Source organism: Haliaeetus albicilla, chromosome 16 (genome assembly GCF_947461875.1).
Source record: "Haliaeetus albicilla chromosome 16, bHalAlb1.1, whole genome shotgun sequence".
NCBI lineage: Eukaryota > Metazoa > Chordata > Aves > Accipitriformes > Accipitridae > Haliaeetus > Haliaeetus albicilla.
In genome coordinates, this window is record NC_091498.1 from 16,119,829 (window position 1) to 16,133,703 (window position 13,875).

The window sequence follows — 13,875 nt, forward strand, 5'->3', positions numbered from 1 at the left end:
TATATCTATGTATCTGTTACTTCTACATGCTGAGGCTAAGATCATCATCATCCTCCCTACAAACATTCCTAGTTTTTAAGTCAGCAAAAGCTTTATTTTATCTTCATTAATCATTATCACAGCAAGAGAAAACAGCATCTGAAAAACACAGACTATTACTTCTGAAGGTTTTTCAAATTTCAAGTTTTCCTTACCCCTCACAATCAACTATTTCAGGTCCTTCAAATGAAAAGGGATCTGTCTTGTCCGGTTCCGACTTCATCTTGTATGTTTTTGTCAGGACTGAATTAGAAAAGTAGTCATTGGGCCCAAAGTGGAACTCTAATGAGAAAGACTGGAAGAAAGTTCCATTATAATTTTATGTTACCACTGATTTTTTTATTTGAAATAGTGCATCAGCAGAATTACCACTAATCAAACTCTGAATACAGGAAAAAATAAGAATATGATGGCAAACATATCTTTCAAACTACAGTAGAAGCAGAAAATTAAGAATGTCAACCAATTCTGAACATACAGGAAGCTAGAACAACCCTGGCTAGTATTAATATTCAAATTATAATCAGGTAATTACTACATTTCATTCACCTTTACATACAGAACTGCTGTCTTAAAAGCAACCTTAGAAATAAGTACTTTGAGAAAAGCCTTGCTTTCAATTTCTGTGGAAGCCTAGTCATCATCCTTTGACTAGGGATGATAAAGTTGTTATTCTGAATTCCTTCTAACATCAGAGTAACACCACCAGGTTCTGTTACTCCCTCACACTCTGACCATTCAATGTCATGATCTTAAGAGACTGAAACAGACTTAATTAAAGAAATTTTAGACTGCAGGAGTCTGTATTTAAACAGTGCACTCCACCACAAACCAGAGGGATTTTTTCTATTTGATAATAGCAAATCCCGCAAAAGAACACTGGCTTCATAAACTGAAGCCTAAAATTATACATGTCTTAACAGGTTACAGCCTGAAGCAGGTGTTTCTGCATATGTTTGAGCCTCCTGTGGCACGTGAAAATTGTTTGCAGAAATTCAGTTTCTTACATTGAGAACAAAAGGCTCCAGTTATTGAAAACTGCAGCATACACAATGCATCAATCTTCAAATCTGTAAAGCTTTCAAAACTGCTTGCACAATGCTATATATGCCCACTTTGCACTCAGGATCAACTATGAACTGTTTAAAAGTAAAACAAAACTCAAACTGCCTCGTAACAGGGGAAACAATAAAGGTTTTCAACAGCATTGCTTTAGTTACCTGAATGGGGAAAAGGTCTGCAGATCAGTTCAACAACACAGAAGGGTTCAAAGTCAAAACCCCCAACACTACCATACCTACTGCACAGGCACAGCATGCTTAACAGTTACCTCAAATATTTTATTTGCTCCCCCAGCAATATGCCAGAAGAACTAGACCTAGTGCGCATACAAAACAGGTAACTGCCAAAAACTGCCTTGAATACACTGCCCCAGGCACTCTTCAGACTCAGGCCAGAAAATGGACTGTTATCACTCAAGTCTGCCTTGCCATCCTCTATTTTTGAAGGCCCACTGTGTGCAGACAGGATAAGTAACTCTGGAGCAACAGCCTGTTCAAAGATATTTATCCCTCACTCATCTCCCAAAGGCCCCTTTGTCTAAGACCCCATGAATCTCCTCACGTGACTGAAATCTGGAAAGACAGTGGTCAAGAAGTGATGGAGACTGGTGGCAACAGCAGCCTTCTCAACTCACATGCTCACAGTTTAAGAAAAGGAAGCCACTGGGAACCAGATGTGCACTAGAATATCGGTGTTGGCTTCACATAGCCTATTTCAGCTTTACTTCCATTTTAAAGCAATTCAAGACAGCTAGTATGGTTTGGAGGGTGTCTTCAGCTAAGGCAAATCTCTCTCTGGCAAACATGCTCAGGGCAAGAGTACAAACTTAGCTTATGCACTACCAGTGACTAACACTTGTACCCAAATAATCCCACAAACCATCACTGGGGTTATAAATAGGTAACCAGTAGCACTACTTAGCATGCAGGATCCCAAGGACTAGCAAGACAAAAATATCTGCAGACACTGCATTTCAGTATTTCATTCTATATCTGCTAATTAAGAGACAATAAGAAGCAGCTTCAAGTTTCACATACTGTTTGAAGTGTTGTAATAATCTTTCCAGTAGTCTATATTTGGACATCTTTGCTTTGGATATCAGCTTACCTTTGTAGCATGGATTTCTAGATATTTCCTGTAGTATGAGACATTCTCATGAAGTTCAAAAAAAGAGAACTTCCTTATTTTAAGCTACTTAAGTTATACTCAGATGCATCATCCAAGTGTGAATATGCTAGCTCAGTATCCTCATGTCCAAATAGATATACAAGTAGAAATTCTATTTATACAAACATATGTGAGTTTATTCATCTGATTATAAATAAATAAAAGCAAACAGTAAGGGAATCACTTATGCTTCATGCAGACAAAAGTTTATATATACAGGCCACAGCAAACAGGACTTTGAAGCACTATGACTGTAGCCAGGTAAATCTACTTTTGGAGGATCGTATCTACAGTTAATCACTCTGGGTCAGTAGTACATCAGAAAACTCTTAACAATCACATATTTCTTTTAGTGGCAAAACCTAATACCCAGCAGAATTAGTGTATTTATTACACATTGGTTATGTGAACTTTTACAGTACAAAGCTACCACTGCTGCACCAATTGTCAATAGCCAGAGATTTCAGACAAGACAGTTGCACACAACTGGATAACTGGTTTCAGTTAAGTAGTTAGGAATGCATCCTTTTGTCTCCAAATACAGAATGGGCATGGAATTTGTCAGCCTTCCATTATTGGATTTCATGTAGCACTGGAATGGAACCTATTCACAGAAATATGCTGTCAAGGGGTTACGAACAGGGCAAGACAAGATAAACCTACTGATGTTTTAAGAGCAGTTCTCTTCGACTTAAGGTACTGTAAAACAAAGCTGAATGAGAACACAAAAATGCTGTAGGCAAAACCAACCGTTCCCAAATCATCCAAATGCCACCGAATAGATATGGTTTCAAGATAAAAACAACCAACTTCCTGGAATATTTTACTTTGTCCTTAAACAATTCATTTTCTTCATAAAACTCATATCCTCTCCTTCAGCCCTAGCAATATTTAAGGAATTTAATTCCCATTTTCCTCTGTTCGCACTACCTGCCTTGGCTATTACCAGCTCAAGTGTTTTGGTACTAATAGGAGAAAGACAATGAGGACTAAAAAAAAAAAAAAAAACAACAAAAAACAAAAACAAAAAACAACACAAAAAAACCCCACAAACAACTTTGCTTCAGATGTTATTAGTCTTTAAAAGGTATTTTGAGAAAGTCCTTCCATCTTTCTTACGTGGTTTTTTCAATGAAGCTTTTCTTGCATTTATTTTAGACTTTGTTAGAAGACTATAACTCCATAAGACAAAACAAAAAACCAAATGCAAGGAAAAAGCCACAAGAATTAAGTTTAAAGAAAGGATGCATAGGCTCAAATTGCATCCCTTTCCCTGCCTCCCCCTCAAAAAGAGTTCAAGGAATAAGTACAATCTGCATGAATTAAATAAGCAAGAGAACAACTTCTGTTCGACAAACACAGTATCTGTTTCTGTACACTGAACTTACACAAGAAAACAATTTCCAAAAAAGGCAAAGTTGTACTTTAAAAATTACTCATTAGGTACACTTTTAAAAGACCATCTAATAAATTTTTCTATCCTTTTCAATAGGCACAGTACCCATCCTCACTGGTTTTGATTAATATTACTAAGTCACATCTCTTCTTTTGATTAAATAGTCAATATAGTAAGTAGCACCCAGAATTTTTTCCACAATTCACTTTCAAACCAAAAGCAGACATGTAACTTTATTAGTAAGAGTAGCTAATTCGGAATTTGAGGGAAAAAAAGAAAGTGAAAACTAGACAGAATTGAGCCAGAATTTTAATGTAGAAACTACAATGATGTCAGAGATGTCCAGGCTAAGGATGAAAGAGCAAAGTGTCAGGAAAGCCGAAGATAAATCTGTAAAGGGCAAAGCGTGAAAATATTAGCTTAGAAAGAAACCACACACACACATTCCAGCCAAAAAGAGCAGAATGAAAATTCTGAAGTGCTGTTCACTTCCTTTCTCTAATCCTCACAAGAAACAACCAGAGAAAACTCACCATTGGCTGTCCAGGTTCAGAAAACTTAACTTTTATATCCTGCAGATGTTTCAAGATTGGTTCATCGTATTCCTAGGAAGAAAAATAAAAAAAAAAAGAAAAAAGAAATTCCCACTCAGCAGGCAATATTTAGAAGAACAAAATTTTAACCTAGCTTGTCTGTTCAACCTCTTCTTAAGAAAGAGCCAACCTTTGTAATTACACGACAATTTCAGCTAAAGTTCAGATTCGGATCCAAATTTCTTAATCATAGTTGCAAATACCACATGCCAAATTCCCAATCATTAGGCCTCATCTTCAGTAATAAAGCTGCTACCATGCTAGGCTGCGTGAACATTACTGAAAATAAAAGTAACTTCATTCAGAATATTTATTGCTGGCGAGATTCACAGAAAGATATGCTTCAGGGAATTCTTCCTTAACAGCATTAAAAGCAATTAATATAACTGAGGGCAAAACTACATAAGCTATTTAACACAAATTCAACCAACCCATGGGTATGCCTATAATATCCTTGCAAAAATAATCCTTTATGGACTAAATTAACAAAATTACAGGGGAAACAGCTGTTGTAAGCAGCACAAACTTACGTTTTAGTATCTACAAATATTGTTACAAGATCATGTCTTAAACAATCCACATAGTGTTTAGCAGTTTGGGTCAGCTGTTCTGCTTGTCCATCGTTAGCCTTTCAAGCATCTTCAGGAATCATATTGGGGATTCTGAAGACTCAAAGATTTGGTCTCTCACACACATTCCACAAGCACTCACTATTAACTGGAAAAAGTAGCAATTCATTTATCATACGACAGAAGTTATTATTTTCAGAGGAGAAACTTACCTGTACTAATTCACTTAGCATATCTACGTTCCTAAAGATAGTAAACCAGAAGTCTGGAATTCCTTTGACATTTGTCTCTGCTGCTTCTGCTTTTTCTTCTATTACCACCACATTTTTCAGGTCTCCCTGTGAAACAAATACAGGAACATCTAAGAAACGAAATTGCGACTTCTTAATATATTTAATAAACAGAGGTAGATGTACAAAATATTTGCCATCTCTGAAGCTGTGTTTAAGGAACATTTTAAATTTACACTGTTTTTTCTCTGTAAATGAAGTTAAGAGACACAAGGTTTATTTACATAACTAAACATATATACATTCAATTCAGATTTACTTTCAAATCATTGGGAATTCTTCTGTACAAAGACTAAATAGACCGAGTGACGGTTTCACTGACTTGACAAACAGAAATAATTAAAACACATTTCTATCTTTCTACCAACAGGAAAAAAATATAAATATATTTATATCCATCTCATTCCTGAGGCTTCATATGCCATTTAGAGGTTTCATCTAGAAATGTAAAATTTAACTTTGCCCTCTGAAATACTGTTTTAGCTTCCCAATTTTGCAGAACACTTGGTAAAGCTGGTTTTCATGGTTATTTTTCATTATTACACTGTCTTCAATTATTAATCTTTTGTGATACAAAATTCCATACACATAACTGATGTCCAATGTTACAAAAAAGAATAACTAAGTCACTTTTCCATCCCCCCAAAACAGGAAATTCACAGTCTGAATTAGTTGCATTGCATCTTTCCTTTTACACCACTAGATAGCAGCAAATGTATAAGATCTTCTGAACAGCAGCTACTTGGATTATGACTAGCCAAGAATATGAAGCAGCAGTTACATGCCATCTAGACATGTTTCTGATCTTATAATTGCACGGAATAGGGCCTGTCAATGCTGTATTTACACAAAGCCTAAGAAACCTTTTTTTTGCTTATGCACATGGAGTACCGTGTCATGCTAAATCTCATGAGATCAGTAAAAACAAGGACAACAATTAGCTTTGTATACAGAACAGTGTCCAAAGGAAACTGAAGGAAAATGGACCAAGAAAAAAGTGCAAAGAAAACCTGACAGAATGGCAAACACAGCGTTGTAAGTAGGTCGCTTCTCTGAGAAAAAGCGGCAAGCCACGAGTATACATCTCCAAAAATGATAAGACTAAAAGGCAGCCTACAGATTATATTATCCCTCATAAATTTCGATAGCTCCTACTCAATAGACAAGTAGGAATCTACTAGCCAGCACACATTTTATTAGGTTAATTCCATTTTATGACTAGGTGACGTATGTCTAATCTATATTTATGGAAATGAAAGCTAATCATGTCCCCCAAAATAAAGGGGACAGGCAGACAAACAGCCAGCCTTCTATTATCTTGGGGTATCATGTAGCACTGGAATGGAACCCATTATCAGAAAGATACTGTTAACAGGTTACGAACAGTGCAAACAAAGGCAACTCTTCAATTCACTCAAGTTACGAACTTGAAAAAAGGCTAAACTAAAAGTTTAAAAGCTTTCACTGGACATAACAGTGTATTATTCATCACAAGAGCACATTACTGATAAAACCTTTATTTCCAAAAGATGAGTCTTTCAATGGAAAACACTGTACAGGAATTAATTCTGAAAATCCGATGTATCTATAGTTCATTACCCAGCTTGTACTCACAGCTAGTTTTTCTTCTTCCTCATTTTCACTGTGCCATTCTGACTCTGCATCTGTGGGTTCAGCTTCCCCATTTATAAACTCTCTTCTCTGTGTTAGAAAAATCAAGAATGTAATTGAAGATGTAAAATTGCACATATGCAAACAGAATTGACTCAGCTAGGAGACAAAAATTATATACATAGACTTCCCACCTTATCAAAAAGGGGTTGATAGAGTGCTGCATATTTTCTCTCTAAATCATGTACTTCTTCATAGAATTTAGCTTCTATATGGGCACATTTCACCTGGAGCTGTTTCAAGGCATCAATTCTTCTTTTCACTGCTTTTGGTAAACTGAAAACCAAACAATTCTTTAAGGGTAAAAGTTAGTTGCCTCAGCATTATTTATCTTTATCACTATGGAATAGGCTGTTTATAACTAAATGCGATTTTTAAATAAAAGGCTTATGTCAAACACATATTTCTTCAAAACCTATTTCAAAAAGCTGAAAGAATCCTCTCCTACTCAAGTTATTCTCAAAGGCGTTATCTTCTGTTCCATTCCCCGGGGCCATCACCCTCCCTGTGCAGTTCAGAGATCCGAAATTATTACCTCTGTTGACACCTAAACTTTGAGACTAGAGTTGTGCTGATCCATCTATGAAAAATAAGAACTGTGCATTCTACAGGGGAAAGTTTCGATTCATGGGTCATATTCAGAAAAGTACACATTGCCTATATGTACTTTAAATTACTTAAGGTAAGCATTTATATATAGTCAAGTAAAAAGAACATTTTTTTTTTTTTTTCTAAATAAGAGGTCTACCAGCTATTGCCAGTCAAGAAAAAAAACACTCAAACACAAGTATGTAGTAAAGGCAAAAATTTAAAGTTTAAGTCTACTCTACGGTTAATATAAAACTAAGCTTCAAACTAGGGATTTACAGATCCTGAACTTTCCACTACATCCTGGACAGCAATCTTATAGAAATCATCAATCAATGCAGCATATGCCCTGACAGAATAAGGGTCAGGGAGGGAAACAACGGGGAGGGGAAGGCAGTTATTTCTAACCAAAATAATAATACTGGCCAAGGAAAATATTGAACTGGACAATTTTGTTTGCAATTTTGTGTAAGTAAACTTAAACTTGACTCTCCCTTCCAGAAGTAGGCCACTATGAATCATGGTTTAAGTCAACCATTTTTCTTAATGAATCATTTGTTCTAATTTCCAACCTTAATTATACAGTAATAACATTCTATTATGCTTTCAGTCTTTCAAGAATTTTATTACACCCTGTACTTACGTTTCAATGTAACTTGAAGGAGTAAGCGCTGTGTTGTCAAGACGTTCCTGTAGAGCTGCCAGGACCTGCGGATTTTGCATCACTTGGTCTGCTAGTTTTTCTATGAGGACAGAAAACCACTTTTAAAACACATTTGAATATATTTATAGTGCTTTTGTCATACTGTGTGTCTCACAGCAGTCACAGTAAAAACACTATTTTCCAGGTCTCAAACAGCACCACTATAGTAAACTAATAACTCAAGCAAAACTACTTCAGTACTAGATTTCAGAAGGTAAAATTGGTTAATGATAGAAAATGCACATTTCCCTTTGCAAATATATCAAATCTTTGCTTCTAGAAGCAAGTAGTACATTGATGACATAAGCAAATTTCCTGTCTTCCCTTTTATGTAGGAAAGCACAAAACAGGAGTTTCTCTATCCTCCCTCTATATTAGCGGTAGCTTATAAGCCACATATAAATTTGCAAGAGAAGAACCACTGAATTATACTTCCAAGACATTTTTAAAAGTGTTTTCCAGTTAGTCTGACTCCTGAAAAAGACTGATGAAAACTTTGTGTACTGTACAACAAAGCAGCATAGCATAGCACTGTGACCATTTCCTTGACAGCTACTGATTTTTTACATCAAGATACTTTTACAATCTGTAAGACTCCTCAAACAGTCTTCACAACAGTTCAGAGAAGACTATTTTTACAGGAGGTCAGATCTAAAATGCTTCTGGCTAGGAGTTAAAAATCCTTACTAATAACTGCACAGGTGGTGATAGTGGGAAGACATTTGCCTTTCAAATCCTTCCATTCTTTCTCACTGCTCTTCTCCTGAGACATTAAAAACAATAAATTGCATAGCACACACTAAATGGATGAAGCTTTTATATAGGTGGGTTTGTGTACTGTTTGTTTTTGTTGTTTGTTTGGGGGTTTTTTTTGGTTTGTTTTTTCTTAATCCAACTTGACTGTAAGAATTATTCAATGGTGTCTACCAGTTTATATACAATTTCCAATTGCCAGTCACAAAGGCTTTCTTAAAAAAAAAAGTGAGACCTAAAGAACATTCAGTGACCACATATGTGAAACATATTTCACTATAACTTGCAAATTTGAGCATTCAGGTTAATAACAATAGAACTGTAGCTTTTTCACACACAGAAGTATTAATTTGAAAAGCATTATTCAGCAGTTATCTGTAGACCTTCCAAATGAAGAATAAAAACCTAAAGAGGACTTATCATAAAGATGCATTTTCCTACAAACAAGACAGTAAAGAACTGGCATACATACAGGACGGCTCATTTTAATAATTATGCTGATAAAGATTACATGTTAAAAACTAGTCTATACAGGCCTTATTGCAAGTGTCTAGCGCGTTATTTCATGCAATAGTGAAGCATCCTAGTCACAACATATGCAAAAATACTTTCCCTGTTACAAAAATACAGCCTTTATTTTTGCTCTTGGCTGCAATAAACATGGAAAACATCAGCAACCAGACAGTTAGACTAGAAACGATTGCTTTGCTTTCAATAGTGAACACATCCATAGTTTTGACTTTAAAGGTTTTGGAACTGTAGCTAAAGAAGCTTCAATACACAAGGCAATAGGCTTAGTCCACCTTTGTAATGTTACCTTCTACTATGTTTTTCTTACCTTTTTTGTCGCTTGCATTTTTAGCAGCCTCCACAGAATCTGAAGCAGTATCTTCTGTTTTACTAAAAGAATTGAAAATGTAACATATTAAAAAAGGTATCACACTACAAAAATGTTAATATTTAAGAACAAAAATATTCTGAATTTTCAGTGTTTATAAAACTTGTCCTGTAGTAAACAAGTATGCCACTAAAAGACATTATTTCTGTCTTCAAGTTTCTCAAAACTTGGAAGTTTGGATATGAAACTAGTTCTAAGATGAACAGGATACAAAGGAAAGGAAAAAACCAAACAAACAAACAAAAAAACCAAAAAAAGACCACCCACCAACCACAAAAAGCCCACCAGACAAGACACAAAAACCCCAAAACAAAAAACACTGACAGATAAATTAATCTCATTAAGTGAATGGCTGGCCTTTGATCTGTACTGGGTCACTCTTGACAGGAAAATGTTATTACTCACAAGTGAAAATACAAGATACCCTTTTAGTGCAAGTGATGAAGAAAAACATGAGAAAGGACACAAGTAAGAAAGGAAGATAAACAAGAGGTCAGAGCTCTTTGTTTCAAACTTCTACATCAAATTGTTTTGATTAATAGTAAAAACATTCACTTCTACTCAAAAAAAAGAGATGTCCCTGTCCTCCCCATCTCCCTGCTGCAATGTCTTCTTCCATCACACTTCCTGTGCTGGAGAAAGAGAGGGCCCAGAATGAGTCAACAGCCAGCAAGCATTCCTTGTGTTCCCTGCCAGTTTATAGGTCACAAAATACAGGGTGGGTATTGATGAAATTAACCCTAACTCAGATACAAAAAGAGAAAAGATATCATATATGCAAATGGGTATTATTAGTTACCAGATAGACTAGCTTATCCAGCTTACCCTGGTGTGCTGCAAGCCTCAAAAGACCAGCATCACATATCTATCTCCACCACTTTAACAACACTGTTATTTGTTCCAAAAATGCTATTAAAACTAGAAAATAAAACACTGCCTTTTGCATGCTTAAGTCACACAGATCAGAGAAACACTGAGGATCAGTGTTCTCTTCAAGTCTTTAGAGCACTTAAACACTGAAAACTGAATCAAGACAACATCAATTATGTTAATCCAAGAACAGAGTAATTCTTATCCAATACACTACAATCTCAGCTTCTGTAGCAAATGAGCATTTTGTCCTTGCTGTAAGGAAACACAGTCTACTTAGAGAAAATATTAACATTTTATTCTTATCCATGTTTGGTAACCCATTCTTCATAGGTAAAAAAAATACTCTCCCACAGAAGACCGCATATACAGTCAGCTCTAACTGCCTTGGTTTAATTTCAAGAAAACAGTTCAACATACCTGTTATCTGCCATCTGTGTGCCTGTATCCACCTGCAATTTGAAATACAGTGTTTGAAAATATTTTAATAGTAATTTGTTTACCTCAACAGAAGATTAAAATAGAACAGGTCATTGCTTAAAACCTCAATATAAATTAACAGCTGCTGGTTCTGCTAAGGTATTCATCATGCATAACCTCTTACAGTAAAGTGAATAGCTGCCATAATACCCAATCCAAACTGAAACTTGCTCACAGTTTTTAAACAGTCTGTTAGGTGCTTTCATTTAACCCTTTTCAACTTATTTTTTCTGTTAAGTATTCCAGATGCTAATCCAGTTCTACCAGATCGTAAGTCTTCAGTCTGAAGACAAGTGTCAGTTTCCTAAACTAGCTCTGCATTCTCTTAAAAAAAAAAAAAAAAATCAAGCCAAAGAGGAAGATATATAATTTTCTAATTCCTTGACAGTATCACAGTAAATAATTAATTTTTAATCTCTGCATATACTATATTACTATGCCTGATCTGAAAACAATGGAAGTTCAAATGAATTACAACTTCAGAATTACTTTTTTCTTATGTCACCTGAGCAGAAAAATATGCCTCACTTGCTTGTCTAATCAAGGCTATTTTTGTGAACAGCTGCTTCTGCTGCACTATACTGAATGACAACCTAAAACTGCTGCTAGATAAAAAGAAGCAAAACACTGAAGGAAGGAGAGAAAATTATTTACCAAAAGAAGGGGTTTTGACAGCAGCTATGAAGGCAGAATTCCCTATATAAAGATTCGCCTTGAATTCATTTATCGGGAGTGAGAAAACAAAGAGGAAACATAGAAGTTAAAGTCTTTGTATTAGCAATGATTGGGACCAAGTTTAGCTCAACTACCCCAGCCCCCAAGATGTAAATTAGCTCTCTGAGAAATCAGAGGGAGCCAGACTGCCTAACTTAATTTGCTGTTATTTCTTTATTGGAGTGAAACATCCAAGCCTGTGCATCTATTTTAGTAATACAGGTTGGGGGATTTTTTCCCCCCCATTCTAAACAGTTCATCACAAATCCAAGTAATCACTACATACCATACAAAAGCATAGGTGGTATTTTCCACTATCAAGCTTTCAAGAAAGCAGATGTTAGTCTGCCAGTCAAATTTAGAATAAAATGTACTTTCCATCATTCATGAGAGTCGACAGGTCTGATTTCTTACAAGCAGGCTGATCTTTAGCCCAGCTTCCAACACAGGGCTACCAAAGAAGAACCTAAGTGCTAATGACATCTTGAGTGGCAGCCAGAGCAGGGGGCCCAGAGATCACATGCACTCTCCAATCTGGAAAATGCCGATTCCTGCTCTAAGCTAGAAAAGCAACACTTTCACAACCACTTTAAATAGAGTTGAAAAGCTTTGTTCATTTATAAAAGTACTAAGAGTATACTTTAGATTATGCCACAGCAAGTAAAGTTGCTTAACATCTACCAAAAAAGCACATGAGCCCACCCTATAGATTAAGTCCAGAAACAAACAAAAGGGGCTTCTTGTAGACTAGGTCTGTTTCAGCAACCCAGGCATATTTATTTGCCAACACTTAATCATGCCTTAAACATAACATGAGAAAGTGGCAATGACAGCAACCATCCGCCAGAGCAAAATGGAAGAATTTTACTATCTTACAGCTGAACAAATAAATGAGCATACATGAGTCCTTCCTTCCATAGCAGACAGAAGGCAGGAAAAAAAAGATAAGATTAAAAAGGTAAGACATAGCAAATTGACCAAATATCAGAGTTCAGCCAACAAGTTATATGATCCTACTCACTATTAGGGGAAGCAACAGTAAGCAACTAAAAATGCAGACTTGCATTACTTAAAAATCAGCCTCCAAGACTTGTGTCTTCCAACCTAGGCCCAGTGACAAAGCTAATGGAAAAAATCCACTCCACATACAAATTCTTCTGCTCAGTTGTTTGTGCTGTACTTCCTGCAGGGAATTACTTCTCAACCCTGCTGAGGGAAGACAAGATTCTCATTCCATCCTCATTCGTGTTTGGAAATCATGGAATAAAGTTCCCATAACTTGGATAATTTTTAAATAGCAGTTGAATTAATCTCCACTGGAGCAGACATGAATTGGGCATGTTCTGACAAAAGGCATTCACCTAACAAGAAACAACAACAACAAAGAAAAAAGACACCATTCCCTGGTGCAAATACATACTTTAAGGCTTGTTTCGCTCCTCAAAGTTGTTCCTTGGGCAGCTAAAAAGTAAAAAGAAGTATATAAATAAATAATTAGAAGCAGCTTTCTAACAAAACAGCTTGTGATTCCCAGCTGCATTACAGCTGTCTTCCAATGACTTAACTGTTGCAGAGGTACTAACACAACTGTTCAGTAAAAGCTGGTGAAGGCAGGGGAGGGGAGAACAAGGTGATTTTAGAGGAACAAAGTTAAATGCACACCTAGTTGAAAAAGTACAGTAGCAAAGCACTGAGCTTTCGTATTTATTGCCTTAGTTATTTTCCAAGCGAGAGAGCTCAGTTTACAGACAATCAGGACCTGAAAAAGCTATCAGAACTCCAAGAAAATAACAGTATAAGGTATTGTTATTATCCCTACCACCACCAATAAGAGGCCAAATTAATATCTTCTTTCTTCTGGACAGTTCACTGTTTTCAAATGACTAATGCAGACATGAAGCTTTGCGGAAAGAGGGGACTACATCACCCACTTGTCCCACAAAGCAGGCTGCTGCAATTTGTCTAGCACAAATGTCACACACGTAGTCACTTAAAACAGCAGGAAACTGTAAACTGGATGCACACCAAGACAGCAAAAGTTCATTATACGGACAAGTAATATCCTGAAGGATGCAACCTTAA

General features: G+C 36.1%; 1 protein-coding gene and 2 non-coding genes across 7 annotated transcripts in view; all 3 read right to left on the reverse strand.

Moving 5' to 3' along the window:
- Nucleotides 1-13,875, reverse strand: part of NAP1L4 (nucleosome assembly protein 1 like 4) — a 29,778-nt gene that overhangs the window by 14,541 nt on the left and 1,362 nt on the right. For all 5 annotated transcript variants that reach the window (XR_011328097.1, XR_011328098.1, XM_069803668.1 and 2 more), the window contains exons 2-10: nucleotides 13,214-13,254; nucleotides 11,020-11,051; nucleotides 9,670-9,731; nucleotides 8,019-8,118; nucleotides 6,922-7,063; nucleotides 6,731-6,817; nucleotides 5,039-5,164; nucleotides 4,198-4,269; nucleotides 195-334 (exon numbers count right to left, since the gene is read on the reverse strand). Coding sequence is in view for 3 of the 5 variants with exons in the window: in XM_069803668.1 (XP_069659769.1) it covers nucleotides 195-334; nucleotides 4,198-4,269; nucleotides 5,039-5,164; nucleotides 6,731-6,817; nucleotides 6,922-7,063; nucleotides 8,019-8,118; nucleotides 9,670-9,731; nucleotides 11,020-11,033 (743 nt within the window). In the remaining 2 variants the exon portion in view is untranslated. The remainder of the gene's footprint in view (nucleotides 1-194; nucleotides 335-4,197; nucleotides 4,270-5,038; nucleotides 5,165-6,730; nucleotides 6,818-6,921; nucleotides 7,064-8,018; nucleotides 8,119-9,669; nucleotides 9,732-11,019; nucleotides 11,052-13,213; nucleotides 13,255-13,875) is intronic.
- Nucleotides 2,795-2,915, reverse strand: LOC138689494 (small nucleolar RNA SNORA54). Its single transcript, XR_011328317.1, has one exon. It is a non-coding gene; the product is annotated as a small nucleolar RNA SNORA54 (small nucleolar RNA).
- On the reverse strand, nucleotides 6,380-6,507 carry LOC138689493 (small nucleolar RNA SNORA54). The gene has a single exon (XR_011328316.1). It is a non-coding gene; the product is annotated as a small nucleolar RNA SNORA54 (small nucleolar RNA).